We start from the raw sequence: 24,287 nt of genomic DNA, 5'->3' as shown, positions 1-24,287 counted from the left end.
GACTATGAAGTTAGAGACCTTGTTTCCCAACTGAGCTCTACTGTTGTTAGGGATGGGACCTTGGTACAAATGGTTTCACTTCATGTCGTGCACATCATGTGAAATAAAGTGTATGAAACATCTGACACATAGTAAAGTCTCAATAAGTATATTTTCAGATCATCTCTCTTCTTTTACCCTTCTTTACTTTTCCATCTTCATAGTCTCTTTCTCATAATAATAGCTGCCTTTCGTTATAAATTATACTAATTGACAAAATTGTTTTTCCAGAAATTTCCTTAGCATAACTTGGAATTTTTTCACTCATAATGGGATGCGATTATTACATTCATTTTATTATAATTAACAATATATCCTATTCAACCAAATGCTTGCCTAACTCTTACTGGATAACCATTGTTTATTGGAGATATGATCAAAACCTGTTAAGAACATGTGCTTTGAGCTTTTCTGGAGACATAGTTAGAACCAGCTCTAAGTCTTCATGTCCTTATCTTTGTGGTCTCTAATATTGTTTCTTATTGGTTAAGTTAGGACACACACTTTACCCCCAATAGCCTTAGAATAGACATTGTCTTCTTGCAGACCTAAAAAGTACCATAGTGTACACCAATCACAGACGTCCAGTAAGAATGTACAGTAGATAGCAAACACAGACAGTAGAATTTATCATTGAAACCTCTACTATACCATTGCAAAGTAAAATTGATTTATAACATCATTAAATGATCAAAATATTCACTTTAGATATATGGAGCAAGGTGATTTTAATTTTTTTTTTTTTTTGGTTGTTAGAATTGTAGGTTTATAGAAAAAACAGGCAGGAAGTACAGAGTTCCCGTATACTCTGTCCCTCCATTCCACCACATAGGATTTTCCCCATATTAACATTTTGCATTCGTGAGGTACCTTTTCTACAATTGATTATATATTATTATTATAATGATATTAACTGTAGTTCATAGTTTACATTAGAGTTCACTCTTTGTCTTGAATAGTTGTATCCTGATAACATAGATAACCTAAAATTAATCATTTTAACCACTTTCAAGTATACAATTCAGTGGTGTTAAATGCATTCAGAATGTTGTGTTACTGTTATTGCCCAAAGTGGGCTCACTGCCCAATGAGCCGAGATCAATACATGTCATCAGAATTTCAAGAAAAGAAAGTTTATTGGGAACAGTTCATCAAGGAGACAGGATATAAACCTCATCTCTATCTCCAGGAGTGGTAGAGGCTTGAGATATTTATGCAGTTTCAGGTAGGTGAGTTTAGGGGAGTGGTTTAAGATAAGTTAGGTGACGTGGTTAAGTGGCTTAAGTGGAGCCCGAGCAGTTCTTAATCATGCTACTTCATGCAATGCATGTTAAAAAATGGTGGATTAGCCTGCTCAGTGGGTGTGATTTTTACTATCATAACTAGACAAAGTTAACTTCAAGTTGGGGCTTCAACTGATTGCATGTGCCCTAGCGTTGACTAGAACCAACTTTAACAGGTACTACAAAGGGAGAAGAAACAGTAACTTTTCTTGCACTGTAGCAAGTTTCTTCTGAATAAACATGAAGTGGTAGGAGCTCAAACAAAGAAACAGAAAGTTTTGCAAAGTCAGTAAAGGGAGGGCTGTTCAGTGGAAAGTTAGTGTGGTTTCCTTACCATTCAGACCACAAGGCCGGATTTCTTCCTACTTCAAAAGCTTTATAAATCAGAGGAATAGATTGATTCTATTTTAACAGGAAGCTTAAACCTACCAATAGGCCCTAAGGTGATTTATAAAAGAGAATATAAAGTAGTGGTTCCATTAAAGAAACTAAAATAAATTGAATATGAAGACTTAGATGTCAATGAGATATCAAAGAAATACATTTGCACTTGAAAATTGGAATAAGACCATGTATATATTATAAAAAAATTCTATGAAGCTAAAAATGTTTACTGGTTTACATTGAGTTTTAGAACAGAAATCCTGTTTGATCGTGGCATATAATTATTTTAGTGGGCTTTTGGATTTGGTTTGCTTCTGTTGAGGACTTTTGCATCTATATTCTTGAGGGATATTTGTCTGTTATTTTTATTCTTGTGGTGTCTTTATCTGGCTTTGATATGAAGGTCCTGTTGGCCTCACAGAATGAGTTGAGTTTCCACTTCAATTTTTTGGAAGAGTTTGGGCAGGATTGGTCTTAATTTTTCTTTGAATGTTTGATAAAATTCACCTGTGAATCTGTTTGATCATGGGCTTTTCTTTGGGAGATTTTTGATTAGTGAAATTTTTTATTACTGTTTTAATCTCTTTACTAGTTGTTGGTTTGTTGAGATCTTCTGTTTCATCTTGAGTCATTGTAGATTGTTTGTGTCTAGGAATCCGTCCATGTTATGTAGTTTGTCTAATTTGTGATGTACAGTTCTACATGATATCCTCATATTCCTTTTTATTTCTGCAGGGTAGGCAGTAATGTTCCCCTTTTCATTTCTGATTTTAGTTGGGTCCTCTCTTTTGTTTTTGTCAGTCTGGCTAAAAGTTTATTTTATTAATCTTTTCAAACTACCAACTTCTGATTCCTTTGGTTCTCTCTCTTTTTAAATTCTCTATTTCATTAATCTCTGCTCTAATCTGTTATTTCCTTCCTCTTGCTTATTTGGAGTTTCAGTTTCCCTTATTGTAGATTTTCCAGTTTTGACATTAGGTCTCTGACCTGAGCTCTTTTTTAAGGTAGGCATTTAAAGCTATAAATTTCCCTCTCATCAGTACCTTTCATTTTCATCTGCCTCAAGATATTTCCTAATTTCTCTTGTGATTTCTTCTTTAACCCACTAGTTGTTTAAGAGTACATTGGTTTTTTTCCCCATTTTTTCCTCCATTACTAATTTCTAGCTTCATTCCGTTGTGGTTGGAGAAGATACATTGTATGATTTCAGTATTTTTGAATTTGAGACTTTTTTGTGATTTAACATATGGTATACCTGGAGAATGTTCTATACGCACTAGAGAAGAATGTGTATTCTGCTGCTGTCGAGTGAAGTGTTCCATATGGTTTGGTTTAGAGTATCATTTAAGTCTATTTTCTGATTGATCTTCTGTCTAGATGTTCTACCCATTATTTAAATTAGTGTATTCAAGTCTCCTATTAATGTAGAACCATCAATATCTCCCTTCAAATCTGTCAGTATTTGCTTTGTATATGTTGGGCCACTGCTGTCAGGTGCACATATGTATATTTATAATTGTCATGTCTTTTTGTTGAATTCACCCCTTTATCAGTATATAATGATCTTATTTGTCCCTCATAACTGTTTTTTACTTAAAACCTAGTTTATCTGATATTAGTATAGCTACCCTAGTTCTCTTACAGTTACTACTTGTGTGGTATATTTTTTCCACTCTTTCATTTTTAATCTATTTATATCTTTGAATTTAAGGTGAGTCTTTTCTAAACAGCCTATTAATTGTGTCAGGCTTTTTGATCCATTCTTCTGGTCTCTGCCTTTTGATTGAAGTCCTCAACCATTTACATTTAATGTCACTACTGATAATACAGAACTTTCTTTTGCCATTTTGCTATTTTATGTTTGTATGTCTTATACCTTTTCTGTTCCATAATTCTTCTGTTAATGCCTACTTTTATATTTATTTACTTTCTATTGTATCATTTTGAGTTCCTTCTTATTTTTTCTGAATATATTTTTCAGATATTTTCTTTTGGTTACTATGCAGTTAAATTTTTAACCTCCCGTATCTACAGCAGTCATTTTTGATTTGACACCAGCTTATCTTCAATAGCATACACATACAATCTTTCTATGCCTCGCTCCCTCACATTTTTGTACTTGTCACAAATTATATCTTTGTACACTAAATGTCCAAAACCATAAATTTATTATTACTTTTTATTCATTTCCATTTTAGAACCTCTAAGAAGTGGAGTTACATACCAAAAAATAGAATACAGTAATGCTGTCAATTATAATTACCCATATGGTTACCTTTATTGGAGGTCCTTATCTCTTCATGTCACTTCAATCCACTGTCTAGTGTCCTTTCCTTTCAGTCTGAGGTATCCCCTTTATTTTTGCTTTTAGGGCAGGTCTAATGGTAAAGAACTCCTTCAGCTTTTGTTCATCTAGGAATGTTTTAATCTCTCCCTCATTTTTAAAAAGAAAGTCTTGGCAGATATAAAATCATTGGTTGGCAATTGTTTTCTTTCAGCACTTTAAAATACTCCCTGTTCTAGTTTGCTAGCTGCCGGAATGCAACACACCAGAGACGGATTGGCTTTTAATAAAAGGGGATTTATTTTGTTGGTTCTTCAGAGGAAAGGCAGCTTACTTTCCACTGAGGTTCTTTCTTACGTGGAAGGCACAAGATGGTCTCTGCTGGTCTTCTCTCCAGGCCCCTGGGTTCTAACAACTTTCCCTGGGGTAATTTCTTTCTCCATCTCCAAGGGCCCGGGCTGAGCTGCAAGTGCTGAGATGAGAAATGCTAAGCTGCTAGCAGTGCTACGTTGCAATCTCTCATTTAAGCACCAGCCAATTAAGTCAAACATCACTCATTGCAGCAGACACGCCTCCTAGCTGACTGCAGATGTAATTGGCAACAGATGAGGTTTACGTACCATTGGCTTATGTCCGCAGCAACAAGACTAGGTATGCTCACCTGGCCAAGTTGACAACTGAATCTAACTAACACACTCCCTACCACTACCTTCTTACCTATCCACTTTCTAATGAGAAATGAGCACTTATTCCTACTTAATTCCCTTGTACATAATTTCTTGCTTTTCTCTTACATCTTTCAGGACTCTCTCTTGTCTTTCACGTTAGACAGTTTGATTACCTTGTACATTTCACATTAGACAATTTGATTACCATACCTTGGGCATGGTTCTCTTTGAGTTTCCTGTTGGGGCTCTTTGGGCTGCTTGTATGTACATATTCATGTTGTTTGTTAAATTTGGAATTTCTTCTGTCATTATTTCTTTGACTATTCTTTCTGTCCCTTACTTCTGGTGGGACTCCCATAATGTATATACTAGTATGCTTGATGGTATCTCACAGGTCTCTTAGGCTTTGTTTACTTTATTAAAAATTATTTTTTTCTGTTTCTCAGCCTAGCTCATTTCAGTTGTCTTGTCTTTGAGATCACTGATTCTTTCTTCTGCCCCTCCAGTCGTCTGTTGAAACCCTCTAGGAAACTTTCCATTTTAATTATATTTCAAATCCATTATTTTATGTTTAGTTCTTGTTAATTTTAAATTTTCATATTGTTCATTTGTTGTTTTCCCCATATCCTTTAGTTATTTCTCTGTGTTTCCTTTTATCTCTTTGAGCATATTGAGAATCATTTTTTAAATTGTCTGGTTTGTCCAAATTTGGTCCTCTTCATAAATGGTTTCTAGATCTTTATTTTGTTTCTTTGGATGGGCCATTATTTCCTGTGTCTTTGTTTGTCTTGTAATCTTGTGATGTAAACTGTACATTTTAATATTTCAAAGTATTAACTCTAGAATTTTGTCCCTGAGCTGTCTGTTCCTTAAGCTTTTATCTTGCTAGAGATTTCCTACAGTGCTAGGAGCTAACCAGAACAAACCAACCAACCAAAACACACCATTCCCAGTCTTTGTAAATTGGCTCTGGTTTGGCTGGTGGTCTCCTTCAGAGCTTAGCCCTCTTATCAGCAAGATCAGACTGAGGCAAATGTTAAGTGCAGGATCCTCTCAATCTGAGCATAGGTGATGCCAAGGGAATCTGCTTTTTTTTCCCCCTGAACTTGTGGTTCTCCCATGGCCTTGGGAATTCCACCATTTACAGCTTACAGGAGTTTGAGTGAATGCCACCTTATACTCTATTGAAATAGACTCCCTCCACCTCACCTCCCCCTCCACTGAGTGCTCTCTTCTGTGACTTAATTTGGTAGGCCTTTGCACCAAACCACTTAGCCACTTAGACTTAATTGTTTCTCACACTCCCAGTTGTCTGCAAAGCCACTTCTCCTCCCTCAGAACAAGCTCTGAGAGGGCAAACCTAAGACGAGTTCCCTAACTCAGTCCCTCAGACTTCCACTGAAAGATTGGCATTCACATACCTGTACCCTAGTATGCACACAGTGGCCACCCTGCTCCTTCTGGAAAATGGTCAGGAACCCACAATGGATTCCATCCAGCTTTGTGGGGGGGGTGAGAGAGGAACCAACAAGTATGTACCAGAAGCAGTTTCTATGACTTTTGAAGCTCTGTTTCTTAATTCAGCCCTTGCCCAGTTAATGCAGCCCCTTAACTGTTTTCCATAGTTTTGAAGAAATTTACTTTCTTTAAGATTCCTTTGCTTGAGAGGTTACAACAATGGCTGCTGTTTCAGTTTGCTAAATCTGCCTGAATGCAAGATACCAGAAATGGGTGTGCTTTTACAATGGGGATATATTGGCTTACAAATTTACTTTTCTAAGACCGTAAAAAATGTCTAAATTAAAGCATCAATAGATCGGTAACTTCTCTGAAGAAAGGCCACCAGCGTCTGGGACACCTCTGTCACATGGGAAGGCACATGGCTGGTATCTGCTAGTCCTATGCTCCTGGGCTTCTTTGCTTTCAGCAGCTCTCTCTCTCTCAGTTCCTCTGTGAGCTTTTTCTCTCCAAACTTCACTGGGTCTTTCTTTCTAAGCTCTTTCAACTTTTCTGTCCTTTATCCTCTCATAAAAGACTCAGTAAAAAGGATTAAGACTCACCTTGAATGGGGTGGTTCACATCTCAATTGAAACATCTTAAACAAAAGAGCCCACCCACAACAGGTGTGCGCCCACAAGAATGGATTAAAAGAACATGGCCTTTTTTGTGGCACTTAACAACTTCAAACCAATACAGCTGATCTCAGATCCATGCCCCAGTGATCTAAATCAGCTGATCAAAAGCAATATCAGCGATCAGACCAATCACCTACAGAATTTGGAGGAGTAGGTCTTTATGGCCCACCCTGGCATCAGCAAGTGGCACCAGGAGCCCAAGCTGCAGTCCCCGCTGCTGACCATCATGGGGAGGGGTTTATGGTAGCTGCAGGGAGAATGGAACTCACCAGTATTTACCATGATTTACTAGCCTGTTCCTCCCTCGCCTACCTGGATGCTGCACAGTGTTCCACTAGACCCCAGAGTTTCCTAATAGTTCATTCGTAGAGTTCCTACCAGGTCAGTAGTTGTTTTGGTGGAGGGACTGATTCCTAGAGGTTCCTTCTCCACTATCTTTCCACAATCCTCTTGTCATCATTTTACTTTTAACTAATTTTTATCTTTATATTTAAAGTTTTTCTTTTTGGTGCATATAATTAGGGGTTGCATTTTATCCAATCTGATAACAATTGTCTTTTAATTTGTCTTTTAGTACTTAGAACATTTCTATTTAGTGTATTTGTTGATATGGTTAGGTTTAAATCTACTGTCTTGTCACAAATATTCCTTCTTCCTTTTTTCTGCCTTTTTTTGGATTGAGTATTTATGATTCCATTTTATAAATTTTTTTGACTTAGTAGCTCTAACTCTGGTTTTAAAATTTTAGTGGTTGCTTTATGCTTATAGTTGTGGTAGTTTGAATCTGCATGTACCTCAGAGAAAATATTCTTAAACTTATTTCATTCTTGTGGTTTGATCCCACTGTAAGTAGGATTTTTTGATGAGATTACTTTAGTTAAAATGTAGCCCAGGAGGAGTCTTAATCCCATTACTTAAATCCTTTATAAGAAAAAAAAATTGAGGCAGAGAGAGAAAAATAGGCACAGGGAGCAGCTGGAAGCTGCATTCAACAGGACCTGGAATAAAATGGAGAGGCCACTGAGTGCATTTCCATGTGCAGAGGAGCTAATAACCAAGGATCGCTGGCAGTCAGCCTCAGAACACCATGTAGTCTTTAGGCAGGAAGCATTGCCTTGATGATGCCTTGATTTTGATATTTTCTAGGCCTCAAAACCATGAGCTAGTAAATTTCCATTGTTTAACCCATCCTCTTTCATATTATTTGTTTGAGCAGCCAAGGACACTAACTTATTACAGTCTACCTTCAAATGATGTTGGATATCATTTCCGTTTCTCACTGTACTCAGCCTTCATGCTATTGTATTCACGCACCTTAATAGTACATGTTATAAACTCCGTACTAGACTGTACTTTTAGTTTTAATTATTTTTAAGAGATTTAAATAATATACCCATATGGTTACCATTTCTAGTATTTTTCGGTCTTTTGTGTAGATACATATTTTAATCAGACTCATATTGTTTTTGCCTGAAGAACTTTGACATTTCATGTAGCGAAACTCTGCCATGATGAATTATTTCAATTTTTCTATGCCTGAAAGACTTTCTTTTCTTTTGCATAACGCCTACCCTATGATGTTCCTTGGTATATTTTTCTTCATGTTTCACATGCTGGGATTTTATTTATTTATTTAGTTAGTTAGTTTCTTAGATCAGTGCGTTTATAGTTTTCATTAAATTTTGGAAAATTTGTGGCCATTATTTCTTATCTTTTTTCTTCCCCTTCCCCCTTTCTTCTCTTTTTGGCGTTCCAGTTACATGTATATTACGTTGTTTGAGGTTATCCTCTTTTTTCCTCTTTCTTTCATTCATTTTGGATACTTTCTGTGCTTATTTCTCCAAGTTCAGTAACCTTTTCTTCTACAATGTTTAATCTGCCATCAATCCCATTTTTCACTCAGTCGTTGTGGTTTACATATATAGAAGCTCAATTTGAGTCTTTTTCGTATCTTTCATGTTTCTATATAACATTTTTTAAGCTTTACTCTAGCTTCCTAGAAATGTATCCTGAGAATACAGTTAAAGTTTCCTTCTTTGCTTTTTCTAATTTCTGTGCCAGTTCTGAGTCAGTTTGGATAGATTGAATTTTCTCTTCATTATGGATATATTTTCCTTCCTGCATGCATGTGATTTTGGGTTCAGTACCAGACAGTGCAACTGTTGCTTTGTTGAATGCTGAATCATTTGTATTCCTATAAATATTGTTGAGTTTTGTTTTCAGATGCAGATAAGTCATTTGGAAATAATTCCTTTCAGTTCTTGCTTTTAAGATTTGTTAGGTGGGACCAAAGCAGTATTTAGTCTAGTATGAGTTGTTTCCCACTCCTGAAGCAAGGCCCTTCTCACTACTTTACCAAATGCCCAAAGAATTATGAGGTTTTTTTACACTTGGTTGGTGGAAATCAACACTGTTGCTGACCCTAGGTGAACTCTGGCTATTGAGCTCTCTACTGCTTTTGTTTTGTTCTTTTCCAAGCCTTGGTTAGTTTTCTTGCAATACATGTGCTGAGCAGTACTCTAACCAGACTCTCAAGGGGACCCTTTTCAGACCTCTGGAGTTCTTGCTCCATGCAGTTCTTCCTACTCTAATACTCTGCTAATTCTAGCTTCCTTTGTCTTCCTTGATTCTCTTCTCAGCTCCATCTCTTCAACTTAGAAAGTCTACCAGACTCCCATTTGGTTCTCCCACTCTGCACTACTGCAGGGCAGAATAAGATAAGAACCACAGGGTGGTCTGAAACTAAGTTTAGGAGGCTTTTGAATTATTTCATGGAAGTCAGTACTCAGTCCTTTAAAACATGTAGAAGTTGTATCAGGAAGATCTGTGTGACTTAAGACAACTCTTGCTGAGGAGGCTAACTGGTGTATGTTAAGTAAGGGATGTTTAGTTTTCTGCTTCCAGCCTTGTTACCAACCCACAGATCATTGAGAAAATAACTGCTCATCATCCCAGTTTCCTCACCCATAAATGGATGGGTCATCTTGGTGCTGGTTAGCTACTGACCCATGTCAATGGCCAAAGAAATGGTATCTGCATAAAGGCTCTCTGGTAACAAGTGATAGCATGACCCAAGATCAGAAAGACTTGGTATCCTGACTTCAAACTGATTTTTTTATAGTGAGAAAGGAACAGGAAGACAGGCCTCTATTTTCAGATGACTAACCAAGGTGTGAAAGGAGAGTTGTGAGGGTGGTTGTTCAAAGGCCTTGCTTCTCAAAGTAGCAGCACTGGGAGTTTCTTAGAACTTCAAATTTCAAGACGCACCCTACCTCCATCATCAGTATTTGTACTATGACAAGAGCCCCAGGTGATTTCTGTGTATATTGAAAGTATGAGAAGCACTGTTCTGAGTGTGGACGGTTATGTATGCCCTCTAGTGGCCAATAAGCACTTTGTACCACTCCTGAGGGAGTTTTTGCTTCATTCAGACAATTAAAAAAAAAAAAAAAAAAATAATTTTAATTTAGGTATTCTGTAGGCCTACAGAAAAATCATTCAAATAGGACAGAGTTCCCAAATACCCCTACACACACAGTTTTCCCTATATTAATATTTTGCATTTAGGGTAGTACCTTTGTTACAATTGATGAAACATTATTATTAATTACATTATTAACTGTAGTCCATATTTTACATGAGGGTCACTCTTTGTGTTGTACCAGTCCTATTTTGGTTCTGTATATACAACCTAAAATTAATCATTTTAGCCATTTTAAAGTATGTAATTCAATGGTATTAATGCATTCATAATGTTGTGCTACCATCACCACCGCCCATTACCAAAACTCCCCATTCCCTACCCCTGCCCCTGGAAATCTGTTTTAAAATTGTTTCTCATTTTAGGACCTTTGCACAGAACTGCCGAAATATTGAACATTTAAACCTCAATGGGTGCACAAAAATCACTGACAGGTAAGTAATGAGAATAGTTTGGTGATTAAATGGCCACGGGGAGATTGAGGGGAGAGAGAAACATGGTTGAAAATATCTTTAGTGCATCTGCTCTTTTACAGTACATGTTATAGCCTTAGCAGATTCTGTTCCAAACTGAAACATCTGGATCTGACCTCCTGTGTGTCCATTACAAACAGCTCTTTAAAGGGAATCAGGTAAGAGTGCTTGTTTGTGGTCCAGAGAAATATTTACCTGAAGTTATTGACTATTGTGGTGTGTGTGTTTGATCAGGAGATAGACAACGTTTACAGGGCTTCTCTTCCCCCTGAACTGCTTATGATGTGCTAAACTTGAAGTTGATGATAAACTCTCCAGTATAGACTGCTCTTGAGTGGTTTATTTTTCTGTTCTTTTAGTGAGGGCTGCCGAAACCTAGAGTACCTGAATCTCTCTTGGTGTGATCAGATCACGAAGGATGGCATTGAGGCGCTGGTGCGAGGTTGTCGAGGCCTGAAAGCCCTGCTCCTGAGGGGCTGCACTCAGGTACCAAGGGAGCAACATTTTATGGGTTAGATGTGGACGCTTCATCAGGGAACTTCTTGGTGCTCCACTGTTCCCTCATCTAGATTCCATTCCTTTTGTTTTCTCTGTCTACTCAGTTAGAAGATGAAGCTCTGAAACACATTCAGAATTATTGTCATGAGCTCGTGAGCCTCAACTTACAGTCCTGCTCAGTAAGTAGCATGCCTTTCCTGTGAACCCGGTCCTGCTCCATGTTCTCTCCCTCAGAAATCTGCCATGGGCACCACTGTGAAATACAGGTGAGATGATGGGCAAATAGCCACGCTGCTCCCTTATTTCTTGTCCTATGCCCTTTTATGGTCTGTCAATTTGCCTCAAGAGAAAGAACAACAACAACAAAAGGCATCACACTCAATTCAAAGCCACTGATTATTTCACCTTAAAATGATATAGATCAGGGTCTTGGTTTTGTGAATGGAGTGTTGGGGTACATATCAGGGATAATGTGAACTAGTCACTAACTAATTTTAAGAGTTGGACAATTCATGATAAGGTCTCTTTTTCACTTAAGATTGATGATGACACCTGTCACATTTTCTCAATAGAGAAAATGAAATAATATAAAAATACGTTGAAAAATAAGGGCATATGTAAAAGCAAGATGGTATTTTCTTTAGCGTATAAGCCTATCAGAAACTATTGCTCCTTCTTCGCTGCCATTCTAAATATTAATAATTGAAGAGGATGTTTGGTACTCCTACTATGTTTCTCTAGGGAAACTTAGACTTTCAGAAAGGCAAGAGAAATCTCTCGTTCAACTTCTAATGAATCATGAATCTTCAGATTCTTGCATGGTAGGAGATACAAGAGAAACAAATCTTGACTTTATGGACCTGCCCTATTCAAGACAGGACCTTGAATTGTGTGTAAGATAATTCTGGCAGATGGCTTGAAGTATAATATAAATGTGCGTATTTCTACTTAAATTAGTATATTTAATTGAAGATACTATTTTGACTCCTCATGGTTAAATTCATAGAATTCTAAGCCATTTATCAGTGATTTTATTTAATTTTCCTATCTTTTAAATCTTGAAAATAAAAATGTTTATAAATATAATAAATAACATGTTATAAATATTATTTATGTGGTACATACCTAAAGCATTAATCTGTAGCAGTTCAACCAAAAGATATGTCATTTAATTAGGCAAATCATCATGACATCTTAATTTTGATTTTTAATGTGAGTTAATGAACTGTACCTGAAAAAAAAATCAAATATACATCCATTTTTGTCAACTCTGGGGGGAAAATGGAATTTTAAATTTTCCCTTTCCCTTAGTAATGCTAGGCTATTTTGAAGCTGTACAGAAGTAACAAATACATCTCTGCCCTGCACTTCTCTATATTTTGTTTAAATTAGTAGGATAAAATACCAAGTAACAGGCAACCAAAACTAATTGACCCAGAGTAGATCCCATTTTCCTTGCTGCTCTTGTTTCAGTATCGATAGTGCACTCTGATTTTTATTCCTATGATGTTTTTCCCCAGCGCATCACAGATGAAGGTGTGGTGCAGATATGCAGGGGCTGCCACCGGCTGCACGCGCTCTGCATTTCTGGGTGCAGCAACCTCACAGATGCCTCTCTTACAGCCCTAGGTCTGAACTGCCCAAGACTTCAGTAAGTACACCAGGCTTAATGCTTTACAGCTCAGAGCTTGGCTGTGCTTGTAGCTTTGCTGGGCTGACCAGGAGGGCTTCCTGTAGGAAATAACCTATGAACAATATTCAGGAGGGACAAGGCTTGCTAGCAGGTGAAATAAGTGATGGTCGCAGTGGTGCTTTGTTGTAGTTGGCTTTTGTTTGGTGGATTGCTGAGGGGATATTCTGTAATCTAGTTCATTTAGGAGTGTGCTAGGAGAGTACTAAAATGTCCACCACCAGTGAATCTGAACCGTAATGTATTGATGAATTGCACATTTACTCATGTGAATTTGTCTCATCCTGACATTTTGTTGAGCATCAGCCCATGGTGAGCAGAGTAATAGACTCACATCCAAATGTCACCAGGTTTTCCTGCTAAAAAACATGGGGGGAAAGTCAAGGTTGTCTTCTTATTTATCATCTTCCCACAGCAAGAAAAAACACTTTGTTTTGTTTAGCAAATCATAATTTATTTTCTGATTCTCCAAATGTATTTTCACCAGCTGTGAATGTTAAACTTTAATAATAAAAATATTAATACTATAATAGCAAACGTTGTTGAGCTCCATATATATTCTAGGCTCTGTGTTAGGAATTTTGTAAGCATTAGCTCTTAATCCTTCCCATATCTCTTTAAGGTAGTTATTGTTATTATCTTCTTTTCAGAAGGGAAACTGAGATTCAAAGAAAATTACATAACTTGTCCTGGGTCACATGATGAATAAGAAGTAAAGCTAGAATTCAAACATGTAGAGTTTTTTTTTAAATAATGGTTTAAATATTTTTAACACAGAGGAATTGTGGTAATATGGTGGAGTAGGAAGCTCAAGTATCAGTCTGTCCACCAAGCCAGCTGTTAAACAGGCAAGAGCTGTCTGACAAAGCTATTTTGAAAATCTGGAAGCCAGAAGAATACTATACAGCATCCAGGGAAGAGCAGAGGAGGTGGCTGATACATTACATTAAAAGATAATAAACTGCTTTCTCTGCATGGCAGCTACCTATGTCCATCCCCTGCTCTTGCAGCAGACCACCATGGTGCCCAGCCCCTGGCACAGTCGTTGGTGACAGAAAAGGATATAAAAATGCTCTTCCACAAGATCAGGAGTGGGCATGGCAGATCCCTGATCTTGACTTTTAATTAGCAAATTCAAACCAACTCTGAGGGTAGCCACTGTTTCAACCTGACCTGGATAGCGATGTTTCAACACACTCTAATAATTCTGACTTTTATGATTACCCCTCCTTCTCATTTGATCCTTCGTCCACTGTATAGGGATTGTTAGGCAATGCCCGTTCTGACTTTCTGTATTGAGAAGGGGTGTTGACACTAAAGAATAGAGGAATGTAACTGGTTAATAATTTTGGAGAGGCTGGGTCCCTCTAGGTGTTCAGGATTTATCTGGCCTGGGAACCCTCTGGAAATTATAGGTTCCAGGAAAGCAGACTTAGTTCATGAAACTTTTATAGAGCTCAGTTTGAGCCCTAGGTGTTTTTAAGAGTTAACGGGCCCACTTGAGGGACACAAGTCCCACAGCAGGCATCCGGAGGCCATTCTGAGGTACTGCCATCTAGAAGGTTATGGCGCGAATCCTGCCCTCTGTGAGTCCCTACTTGGGGCCCTTCTTTGTCAGTGACATTCCCACATCTTTGGAGTCTCCTTCCTCAGCTGCCCCTTTGACTTTGAGGTCATCCTGGGTCTCAAAGATGGAACAGGAGCCCGGGGTGAGGCCAGGCCCAAGGTGTCAAGGATCTCCAGGCTCCAGAGACTCCCATGCTGGAGGATATTTTTTGCACTCATATGAATCAGACAATGGTGCTCATTTACAGTTTTGTCCCAGGATTATCATCTTACACCTTCTGTCATACTCCGAAGAGATCCAGACAGTCTGCCATCTGAACATCCCCACAGAACATCCTATTGATTGATCTGCTACTTTGATAACATCATACTGCTTGAGTTAGATTAGTAAGAAATGGCTAGCACATTGGAGGCCTTGGTAAGAAACATACACTGCAAAGGGTAGGAGACAATCCATATGAAGATTCCAGAGCCTGTCATAGTAGTACAGTACAATGTGGGCTGTCACAGTGATCAAGAGCATGCTGGGTTATATCAATCATTCACAGCAAAAGTCAAATGATTGTATCTCTCACAATGAACAAAGAAACACCATGCTTGGCGACGCTTCAGATTCTGGAGACAGCATTTTCTTCACCCAGAAATTCTTCTCTGGACCATATGCCAGGGGGCACAAAAGAATGCCACCTTTATTTGCAGCACAGAATAGGAAAGTTCTCTGCTGCACATCCAGGTGAGAACAACCATGCTTCATGGGCCAAAAGACTCATCAGAACTTAGCGATTTGGATGTATCAGTGATAGGAAGAGGTACCGTAGAGAGTTTGTGGCAAGCTCCAGTGGGAAAGTCACATCACAGGCCCTTAGCGCTCAGGCAAGGCTGTGCAGTCTTCAGTGGTGAGTTATATGTTTTCTGAAACGACTGCTTGCTCTTGGGCCCTGCCAGGGGACCAAGGAACACCAGGTGACTGTGCATCTAGAACTGCCCATCATGAGGTAAGCTGTGTCAGATCCAGTAAATCATGAAGTTGGTTAGGCCTGGCACCAATCCATTTTTATGGCTGTTAACTGGACACTTTGTCCTTTGGGTGTCCAGCAGCCAGTTGGCAAGAAGAGGCATCCCTTGCTTGGCAGATATAATAGACTCAGATCATCTGAAGGAGATTGGGCTGCTGTTAAACTAGGGGCAACGGAACAATGTATATCTCCCAAGTGATTTCTTTAGCTGCCTTTTGGTACTGCCTTGCCCAACACCAAATACTGCAGCCCTAGCCAGGGAAGGGCATGGCAACCGGAGGTTCAGACCCCTCAGAGATGAATGTCTGACTCAGGCCACCAGGTAAGCTACCCAGAGGCAGCAGAGGCAATAGCTAATGAAAAATAGGAGTCTGCAGGGAGTAATGGAGGTGGGAAAAGATGAGTATCTGGTGCATCCCCAAGGCCAGCTGCCGTGGTTGAAACTAATTCATCCCTGTAACCTTCCTCTGAAGGAGCCCTTTCCGCAACACATATGAAGAGTGGTTTTGGAAATGTACCTGCTATAGAGTAAAGGTAATGCTGTCCCAAAGATGTCCCTTCAAGAAAGAACTTGTCCCACCTGATGGGATTGTTCATCACAAATAACCTTGATCTGTCAGTCCCTTCAGGGTTCACCTTGGATGCAGAGAGAGGCCATGCCTTTGCTGTACCAGCTCCCATCCAGAGACGAGTCAAGGCAGGGTATAAAGGCCTAGCCATTTGACTGAAAGGGATTTTAACTTAGGGTGCTTCATGGGATTGGCAGAGGAAGCCAGATTTGTCCTGAGGTTTACTTTCTTCTAGCTAATCCTTTTTTTTTCACTCCCTTTCAACAGGTATTATCCCCTAAAGAAAACTCCCTAATAAAATGTCCTTTAACTGAACTCCCCCTTAGAGCCTGTTCCCTGGCGAAGCCAGCCTGGGCCACCCCCCAGCTCTCCTGAGGATAGTAATTTTTGTTCTGCTTAGTTCAATTCTAGGTCAATCTCCAGCATCTAGAACAGTACCTTGAGCACCAAAGAAGCACAATAATTTTTTATTGAATAAATACATATGCTAGGGCAACCAGCCTCCACAAATCCTACCTGAAGTGTACCTGCTCTGCTCAAGAGTTAACAGGAGTGATGTTGGTTAAGGTTTAGCAAACCATGGCAATCAGCGCTGTATAACTGAAGTTTACATAAAAGTAGCCCCTGGAATAGCCTCTTGACTCTCTTTGATCTCTCCTTAGCCACTGACGCCATATTTTATTACACTTCTTTTCCTCCTTTTGGTCAAGAATGTTGTTGATCTTACAGTGCCAAGGCCAGGTGCATCCCTGGGAGTCACGCCCCACATTGTCAGGGAGACCTTCACCCCTGAATGTCATTTTCCATATTGTGGGCAAGGGTAATGATTTTCCTTGCAGAGTTAGACTTAGAGAGGGAAAGAGACCACATCTAAGCAACAGAAGAGGTTTCCGGAAGCAACTATTAGGCCTCATTATAGGTAATCTTAGCTCCTGCACTACAGAAATAAATTTCATGAGGACAAACCTCTAAATCATGGGATTGGCCTATTTTCTTAGGAGTTCCCAGTGGTTTTTGAGAGGGTACCTAAGGTTTCTCAGATGGAAAAGTTTAAGAGTTCTGTTCCAGTGTGCTAGCTGCTGGAATGCAAAATACCAGAATTAGAACGACTTTTAAAAAGCCATTTTTATTAAGTTGCAAGTTTACAGTTTTAAAGCCAAGAAAATGTCCCAATTAAAGCAAGTCTATAAAAATGTCCAAATCAAGGCACCAACAAGAGGTTACCTTCACTCAAGAAAGACTGATGAAGTTCAGGGTTTCTCTCTCAACTGGAAAGGCACATGGCAAACATGGTGATGTCTGCTGACTTTCTCTCCTGGCTTCTTGTTTCATGAAACTCCCTCAGGGGCATTTTCCTTCTTCATCTCTAAAAGTCTCTGGCTGTGTGAGCTCTCAGGGTTCTCATGGCTCTGAGGCTCTCTCCAAAATGTTTCCTCTTTTAAAGGATTACAGCAAAAGAATCAAGACCCACTTGGAATGGGTGGAATAACATCTCCAACTAATCAAAGGTTAATACCCGCAATTGAGTCAGTCATATCTCAATAGAGATAATCTAATTAAGTTTCCAACCTACAGTACTGAATATGGTTTAAAAGAAATGGCTGCCTCCGCAAGATGGATCAGGATTAAAACATTGCTTTTCTAGGGTACATAATCCTTTCAAACCAGCACAAGTTCCTTATTTTTTATTCCCTTTGGACCCTCAAGGGACTCTACCAATGATTTTTTTCTACCAATAATTTTTAATTATCAGCCAACCATAGTCTGAGATGTATCCAGGTAGTATATTAAGCTATACGGAATTATAGGACCTCATTCCCATTCTGGACTCCAGGAGTTTGGGTTGTTTAAATAAGCTAGCCACACAGGTTGGTTTAGATTGTGTGTTTCAGAAAATTTAGCTTCTGGACATAATAAACCCCTCTGCCTTTGATCTCATACAATAGGTGAATGTCTAGAGTACATATACTATCATCTTTTATCCTGTATTCTGGTTTCCTTAGTTGTAGCCAGATTGGCTTTGTTTTGTTTCTAACTGAAGTCTGATCTCTGTTTTGGTTACTTTAACTGTTATTGTATATAACTATGTTAACTTTCTGGGCTGCAGTACTACATTTCTGGGTCTTAGGTGTCACAGAGTTACTCAAACTTCCAGTGAAATACCATCTGCTGCACAGATAGCTCACTGTCTCAGAATCTAGAAATACATTTTCAACTTCAGACTAAGTGTGGCTTCTATAAAGCTTATAATTTAGGCTTCAGTTTTCTTAAAAGTATTTTCTGAAAGAGATGTTAGAATATTTGTGCTTTTGTTTCTGGCTTATTTTGCACAGCACATTGTCCCCAAGTTCACTGCATGCCTCTCCTTTTTGTAACCACATCATATTCCATCCTATAAATGTATCACAGTTCTCCATTCTGCTTCTCAGTCGCCATACCCTTCCACTCCCTCCATCTGTTGGGTACCATGGATGATGTCCGAGAAAAACAAACTGTATATTGGTTTATAATCACCAGTACTCTCAATTTTAGACAGTTTTCATTGGTCCATAGAGACAAAGAACCAGCAAACACAGCCTCGCCAAGTATCAAATTAAATCTGCCCCTTATCACTTTTCCCTCCCTGCCAGTTAGTTGCCCCTGGTAGTGCTGTGGTACTGTTGATGTCTTAACTACTGGCCATAGTTTGCAATTTTAGCTTTCCCCTCTGCCCCTCTACTATTGATTTTTTTTTTTAATTAATGAATTTAAATGAATGTATTCTGTGAGCACTTACTACAGATTTATGGAGAATCCTTGTATAAAGTCTACTGTTGACTCTTTGTTCAATATCAAACCTTTGAAATTGTTTATGTGAGAATTTATTTGTAATTTTAGATTTAATCAGTGAGATACATTGCACTATACATCATCTTTCAATCATATTTACCTTCAATGTGGTAATGTTCTTTTAACCCCACTAATTAGTTACCATTCCTTCTATCCATTCCCTTGTATTTAAGTTCAATCTCATTGGGTAGCATTTCCCCATCTAGCTTTTGTGTACTTCTAGGTCTGCTATATTCTACATTGTATCCTCTGTGATTACCTTTACCAGAGTCATAATAGCAAAATCACACAGTATCTGTCCTTTTGTTTCTGACTTATTTCACTCAGAATTATGTCCTCAAGTTTCATCCATGTTGTCATATGCCTTGGGACCTCATTTTGTCTGATTATTGCATGATATTCCATTGTATGTATATACCACATTTTGTTTATCCATTCATTGTTGATGGGCACTTGGGTTGTTTCCAACTTTTGGCAAATTGTGAATAATACTGCTATGAACATTGATGTGCAAATGTTTATGTCACTGCTTTCAGCATTTCTGAGTGTATACTGAGTATTGTTATCGTTGGGTCATAGTGAAACTCAATATCTAGTTTTCTGAGGATAATCAAACTGTTTTCCACAGCAAGCTACACCACTGTAAATCTCCACCAACAGTGAATAAGTGTTCCATTTTCTCCACATCCTCTCCAACATTTGTAGTTTTCTATTTGTTTAATAGCAACTATTCTTTTTTTGTCATTTATTTTTATTTTTTATTGTGAAAAATATAAACAAATAAGCAGTAAATTTCAAAGCACACCGCAACAATTCATTATAGAACAGATTTCAGAGTTTGGTATGGGTTACAGTTCCACATTTTTAGGTTTTTCCTTCTGGCTGCTCCATGACACTGGAGACTAAAAGAAATATCAATATAGTGATTCAGCTGTCATACTCATTTGTTAAATCCTATCTACTCTGTTATAATTCCACCTTCTCCTTTAATCTGTCTCCCAGTCTTTAGGGGTATTTGGTCTATGCCCATTCCAACTTTTTCATGTTGAAAAGAGCTGTTGATAATATGGGATGGGAGTGGAACTAATTGATGTTCTGGAGAGGCTGGCCCCTCTGGGTTTCAGGACTTACCAGGCCTAGGAATCTACCTGGAGGTTGTAGGTTTCTGGAAAGTAATCATAGTGCATGGAACTTTTGTTGAATCTAAGATAAAGCCCTAGGTGTTCTTTAGGGTTGACAGGAATGGTTTTGATTGGGGTTTGGCAAACCATGATAAATAGCAATATCTAGCAGAAGCTTGAGTAAGAGTAGCCTCTAGAGTAGCCTCTAGACTCTCTTTGAAATGTCTCAGCCACTAATACCTTTTTTGTTACATTTATTTTCCCCCTTTTAGTCAGGAAGGCATTGTCTATGCCACAGTGGCAGGGCCAGGCTCAACTCTGGGAGTTATATCCCACGTTGCCAGCGAGACTTTCACCCCTTGATGTCCTGTCCCATGTAGGAGGAATGGTAATAATTTTATTTGCAGAGTTGGGCTTAAGAGAGAGAGGCCACATCTGAGCAACAATAGAGGTCCTCTGGAAGTCACTCTTAGGCATAATGTTAGGTAGGCTTAGCTTCTCCACTATGTAAATAAGCTTCACATGAGCAAGCCTTGAGATTAAGGGTTTGACCTATTAACTTGGAAGTCCCTAGTGTTTGAGAGAGTATCAGGGGTTTCCATGTGGTAAAATTTAATAGTTCCATATTTTTTCTTCCATCCCTCAAGGAACTTTGCCAGTACTTTTTAATTATCTGTTCAACATATTCTGGATGTATCTGGGCATTATTAGCAGCTGTTCTTATAGGGGTGAGGTAATATCTCATTGTTGTCTTGATCTTCATTTCCCTTATAGCTAATGAAAAAGCACATCTCTTCATGTGCTTTTTAACCATTTGTATTTATTCTTCAGAAAAGTGTCTATTCATGCCTCTTCTCATTTTATAATTCGGTTGTTTTTTCTTTTGTTGTTTAGCAGTATAATTTCTTTATGTACACAGTATATCAAGACTTTATCTGATATGTGGTTTCCAAATATTATCTCCCATTGAGTTGGCTACCTCTTCACCTTTTTGGCAAAGTTTATTGAAGCACAGAAGCTCTTGATCTTAAGATCTTATCTATTTTTTTCTTTTGCTGCTTGTGCTTTAGGTATAAAGCTTAAGAAGCTACCTCCTTTGGTTTGTCCAGGTGATGCCCTGATGACTCCCAGAGTGATTTGATCAGTGAGCGGAAAAGTATTTGCACAGTCCCTTCGGGGAATGGTGAGAACGGGGGAAAACCCAACTTCCCCAAGTTGAATTCTTGATATTCTCACAAGCAGTGTGGACAACCAAAGCTATAGCTGAGCTCCCAGTCTTGGGGTTTGTTCATATGAAACTTAACCCCACAGGGGATAGGTCAAGCCTACTTAAAATTAAGCCTAGGAGTCACCCCCAAGAGAACCTCTTTTGTTGCTCAGATGTGGCCTCTGTCTCCAGCCAATACGACAAGGAAACTCACCACTCTCCCCCTGTATATTACATGGGACATGACTACCAGGAGTGTGGCTCTTCCTGGCAGCGTGGGACAGAAATCCCAGAATAAGCTGAGATTCAGCATCAAGGGATTGAGAAAAACTCAAGAATGAGCTGAGACCCAGCATCAAGGGATTGAGAAAACCTTCTCGACCAAAAGGGGGAGGAGTGAAATGAGACAAAGTGTCAGTGGCTGAGAGATTCCAAACAGAGTCAAGAGGTTGTTCTTATGCATTAAGTAGATATCTCCTTGTTATCCAAGATGTAATGGAGAGGCTGGAGGGAACTGCCTGAAAATGTAGAGCTGTGTTCCAGTAGCCATGTTTCTCGATGATGATTGTATAATGATATAGCTTTCACAATGTGACTGTGTGGTTGTGAAAACCTTGTGTCTGATGCTCCTGTTATCTACCTTGTCAACAGATGAGAGGAACATATGGAATAAAAATAAATAATAGGGGGAACAAATGTTAAAATAGATTTAGTTTGAAATGCTAGTGATCAATGAAAGGGATCAGTAAGGGGTATGACCTGTAAAATTTTTTTTTTCTGTTTGTTATATTTTTCTGTTGTCTTTTTATTTCTTTTTCTGAATTGATGCTAATGTTCTGGGAAATGATCATGATGATGAATATGCAACTATGTGATGATATTGTGAATTGCTGAGTGTATGTGTTGGGAATGTTTGTGTTTCTTGTAATTTTTTTTAATTAATAAAAAATTAAGAAAAAAAAGAAGCTACCTCCTATTATTAAATCTTGAAGATATTTCCCTACGTTTTCTTCTAGAAGTTTTATGGTACTGGCTTTTAAATTTAGGTCTTTAATCCATTTTAAATTAATTTTTGCATAGGGTGTAAGGTAGGGGTCTTCTTTCATTGTTTTGGCCACTGATATCCATTTCTCCCATGCCCATTTATTGAAAGGAGTATTCTGCCCCAGTTCAGTGGATTTGGGAGCCTTATTGAAAATCAATTGTCAAAAGATTTGGTGGTCTATCTCTGCACTCTTGATTCCATTCCATTGGTTGATACTTCTTTGTGCCAGTACCATGCTGTTTTGGCCACTGTGGCTTTATACTAAGCTTTAAAGTCAGAAAGTGTTTGTACTCATACTTCACTCTTCTTTTTTTAGGGTATCTTTTGCTTTTTGGGATTTCTTTCCCTTCCAAATAAATTTGGTAACTAACTTTTCCAAGTCATCAAAGTAGGTTGCTGGGATTTTGATGGTTATTGCATTGAATCTATAGATCAGTTTGGGTGGAATTGACATCTAAATGACATTCAACCTACCTATCCATGAGCATTGAATGTCTTTATATCTATTTAAGTCACTTTTTAACTTCTCTTAACAATGTTTTGTAGTTTTCTGTGTACAAATCCCTGACATCCCAGGTTAAGCTTATACCTAGTTACCTGGTTCTTTTGGTCACTATTTTGACTGGAATTTTTTCCTTAATTGTATCTTCAAATAGGGCATTACTTGTGTATAGAAACATTACTGATTTGTGTATATTAATCTTGTATTCTACCTGTTCTAGTTTGCTAGCTGCTGGAATGCAATATACCAGAAACAGAATGGCTTTTAAAAAGAGTAATTTAATAAGTTGCTAGTTTACAGTTCTAAGGTCAAGAAAATGTCCCAATTAAAACAAGTCTATAGAAATGTCCAATCTATGGCATCCAGGGAAAGGCACCTTAATTCAAGAAGGCTGATGAAGTTTAGGGTTTCTCTCTCAAGTCGAAAGGCATGTGGCGAACGTGATCAGGGTTTTGCTCTCAACTGTAAGGGCTCACAGCAAGCATGGCATTATCTGCTAGCTTCCTCTCCAGCTCTCCAGGAGGCGTTTTCCTTCTTCCTCTCCAAAAGTCAACTGGCTGATGGGCTCTCTGCTTCGTGGTTCTGTGGTGTTCTCTGTTGTGGCTTTCTCATGGCTCTGTCATTCTCTGCTCTCTCCGAATCTCCTGGCTTTGTCTCTTATTGTTTGCTTTTATAAAATTCCAGCAAACTAATCAAGACCCACCTGGAATGGGTGAAGACGTATCTTCTCCTAATCCAGCTTAACAATCACTCTTGGCTGAGTCATATCTCCAGGGAAATGATCTAATTAAAGTTTCAAACATACAGTACTGAATAGGGATTAGAAGAAATGGCTGCCGTTACAAAATGGGATTAGGATTAAAACATGGCTTTTCCAGGGTACATACATCCTTTCAAAGCAGTACACCACCAATTTGCTGTATTTGTTTATTAACTTAAGGAGTTTTGCTGTAGATTTCTCAGGGGTTTCTAAGTATAGGATCATGTCATCTGCAAATCATGGAAGTTTTGCTTCTTCCTTTCATATTTTCTTTCTCCTATCTAATTACTCCAGGTAGAAATTCTAATACAGTGTTGAATAATAGTGGTGACAATAGGCATCCTTGTCTCACCCCAATCTCAGGGGGAGTGCTTTCACTTTCTCACCATTAAGTATGATGCTGGCTGTGGGGTTTTCATATGTGCCCTTTATGATATTGAGAAAGTTCCTTCAATTCCTACCTTTTGAAGTGTTTTTATGTGGAAAGGATACTGAATTTTGATGAATGCTTTTTCAACATCAATCAACATGATAATAGGATTTTTCCCTTTCAATTTGTTAATATACTGTATTATATTGATTGATTTTCTTATCAACCACCCATGCTGGCTTCAAAATGTTATGTACCCCAGAAAGGCCATGTTCTCTTAATCTTCATTCAATATTGTTTAGGGTGGAGCCCTTTGATTAAATTGTTTACATGAAGACATAATCCACTCAATTGTATGTGTGACCTT

The 24,287-nt window shown here is 38.4% G+C and overlaps 1 protein-coding gene across 4 annotated transcripts in view; it reads left to right on the top strand.

Annotated features, from left to right (window-relative positions):
* The window catches only part of FBXL2 (F-box and leucine rich repeat protein 2), a 210,464-nt gene that overhangs the window by 138,341 nt on the left and 47,836 nt on the right, over window positions 1-24,287 (top strand). For 2 of the 4 annotated variants that reach the window (XM_077129890.1, XM_077129889.1), the window contains exons 2-6: window positions 10,640-10,708; window positions 10,791-10,905; window positions 11,107-11,233; window positions 11,350-11,424; window positions 12,766-12,896. In XM_077129890.1, coding sequence (XP_076986005.1) covers window positions 10,684-10,708; window positions 10,791-10,905; window positions 11,107-11,233; window positions 11,350-11,424; window positions 12,766-12,896 — 473 coding nt within the window. In that variant the 5' untranslated portion in view covers window positions 10,640-10,683. The remainder of the gene's footprint in view (window positions 1-10,639; window positions 10,709-10,790; window positions 10,906-11,106; window positions 11,234-11,349; window positions 11,425-12,765; window positions 12,897-24,287) is intronic. The other 2 variants (XM_077129887.1, XM_077129888.1) reach the window with 2 other exon arrangements.

This window comes from Tamandua tetradactyla, chromosome 15 (assembly GCF_023851605.1).
Source record: "Tamandua tetradactyla isolate mTamTet1 chromosome 15, mTamTet1.pri, whole genome shotgun sequence".
Classification (NCBI taxonomy): Eukaryota; Metazoa; Chordata; class Mammalia; order Pilosa; family Myrmecophagidae; genus Tamandua; species Tamandua tetradactyla.
This window is presented reverse-complemented; position numbering and strand designations above follow the sequence as displayed.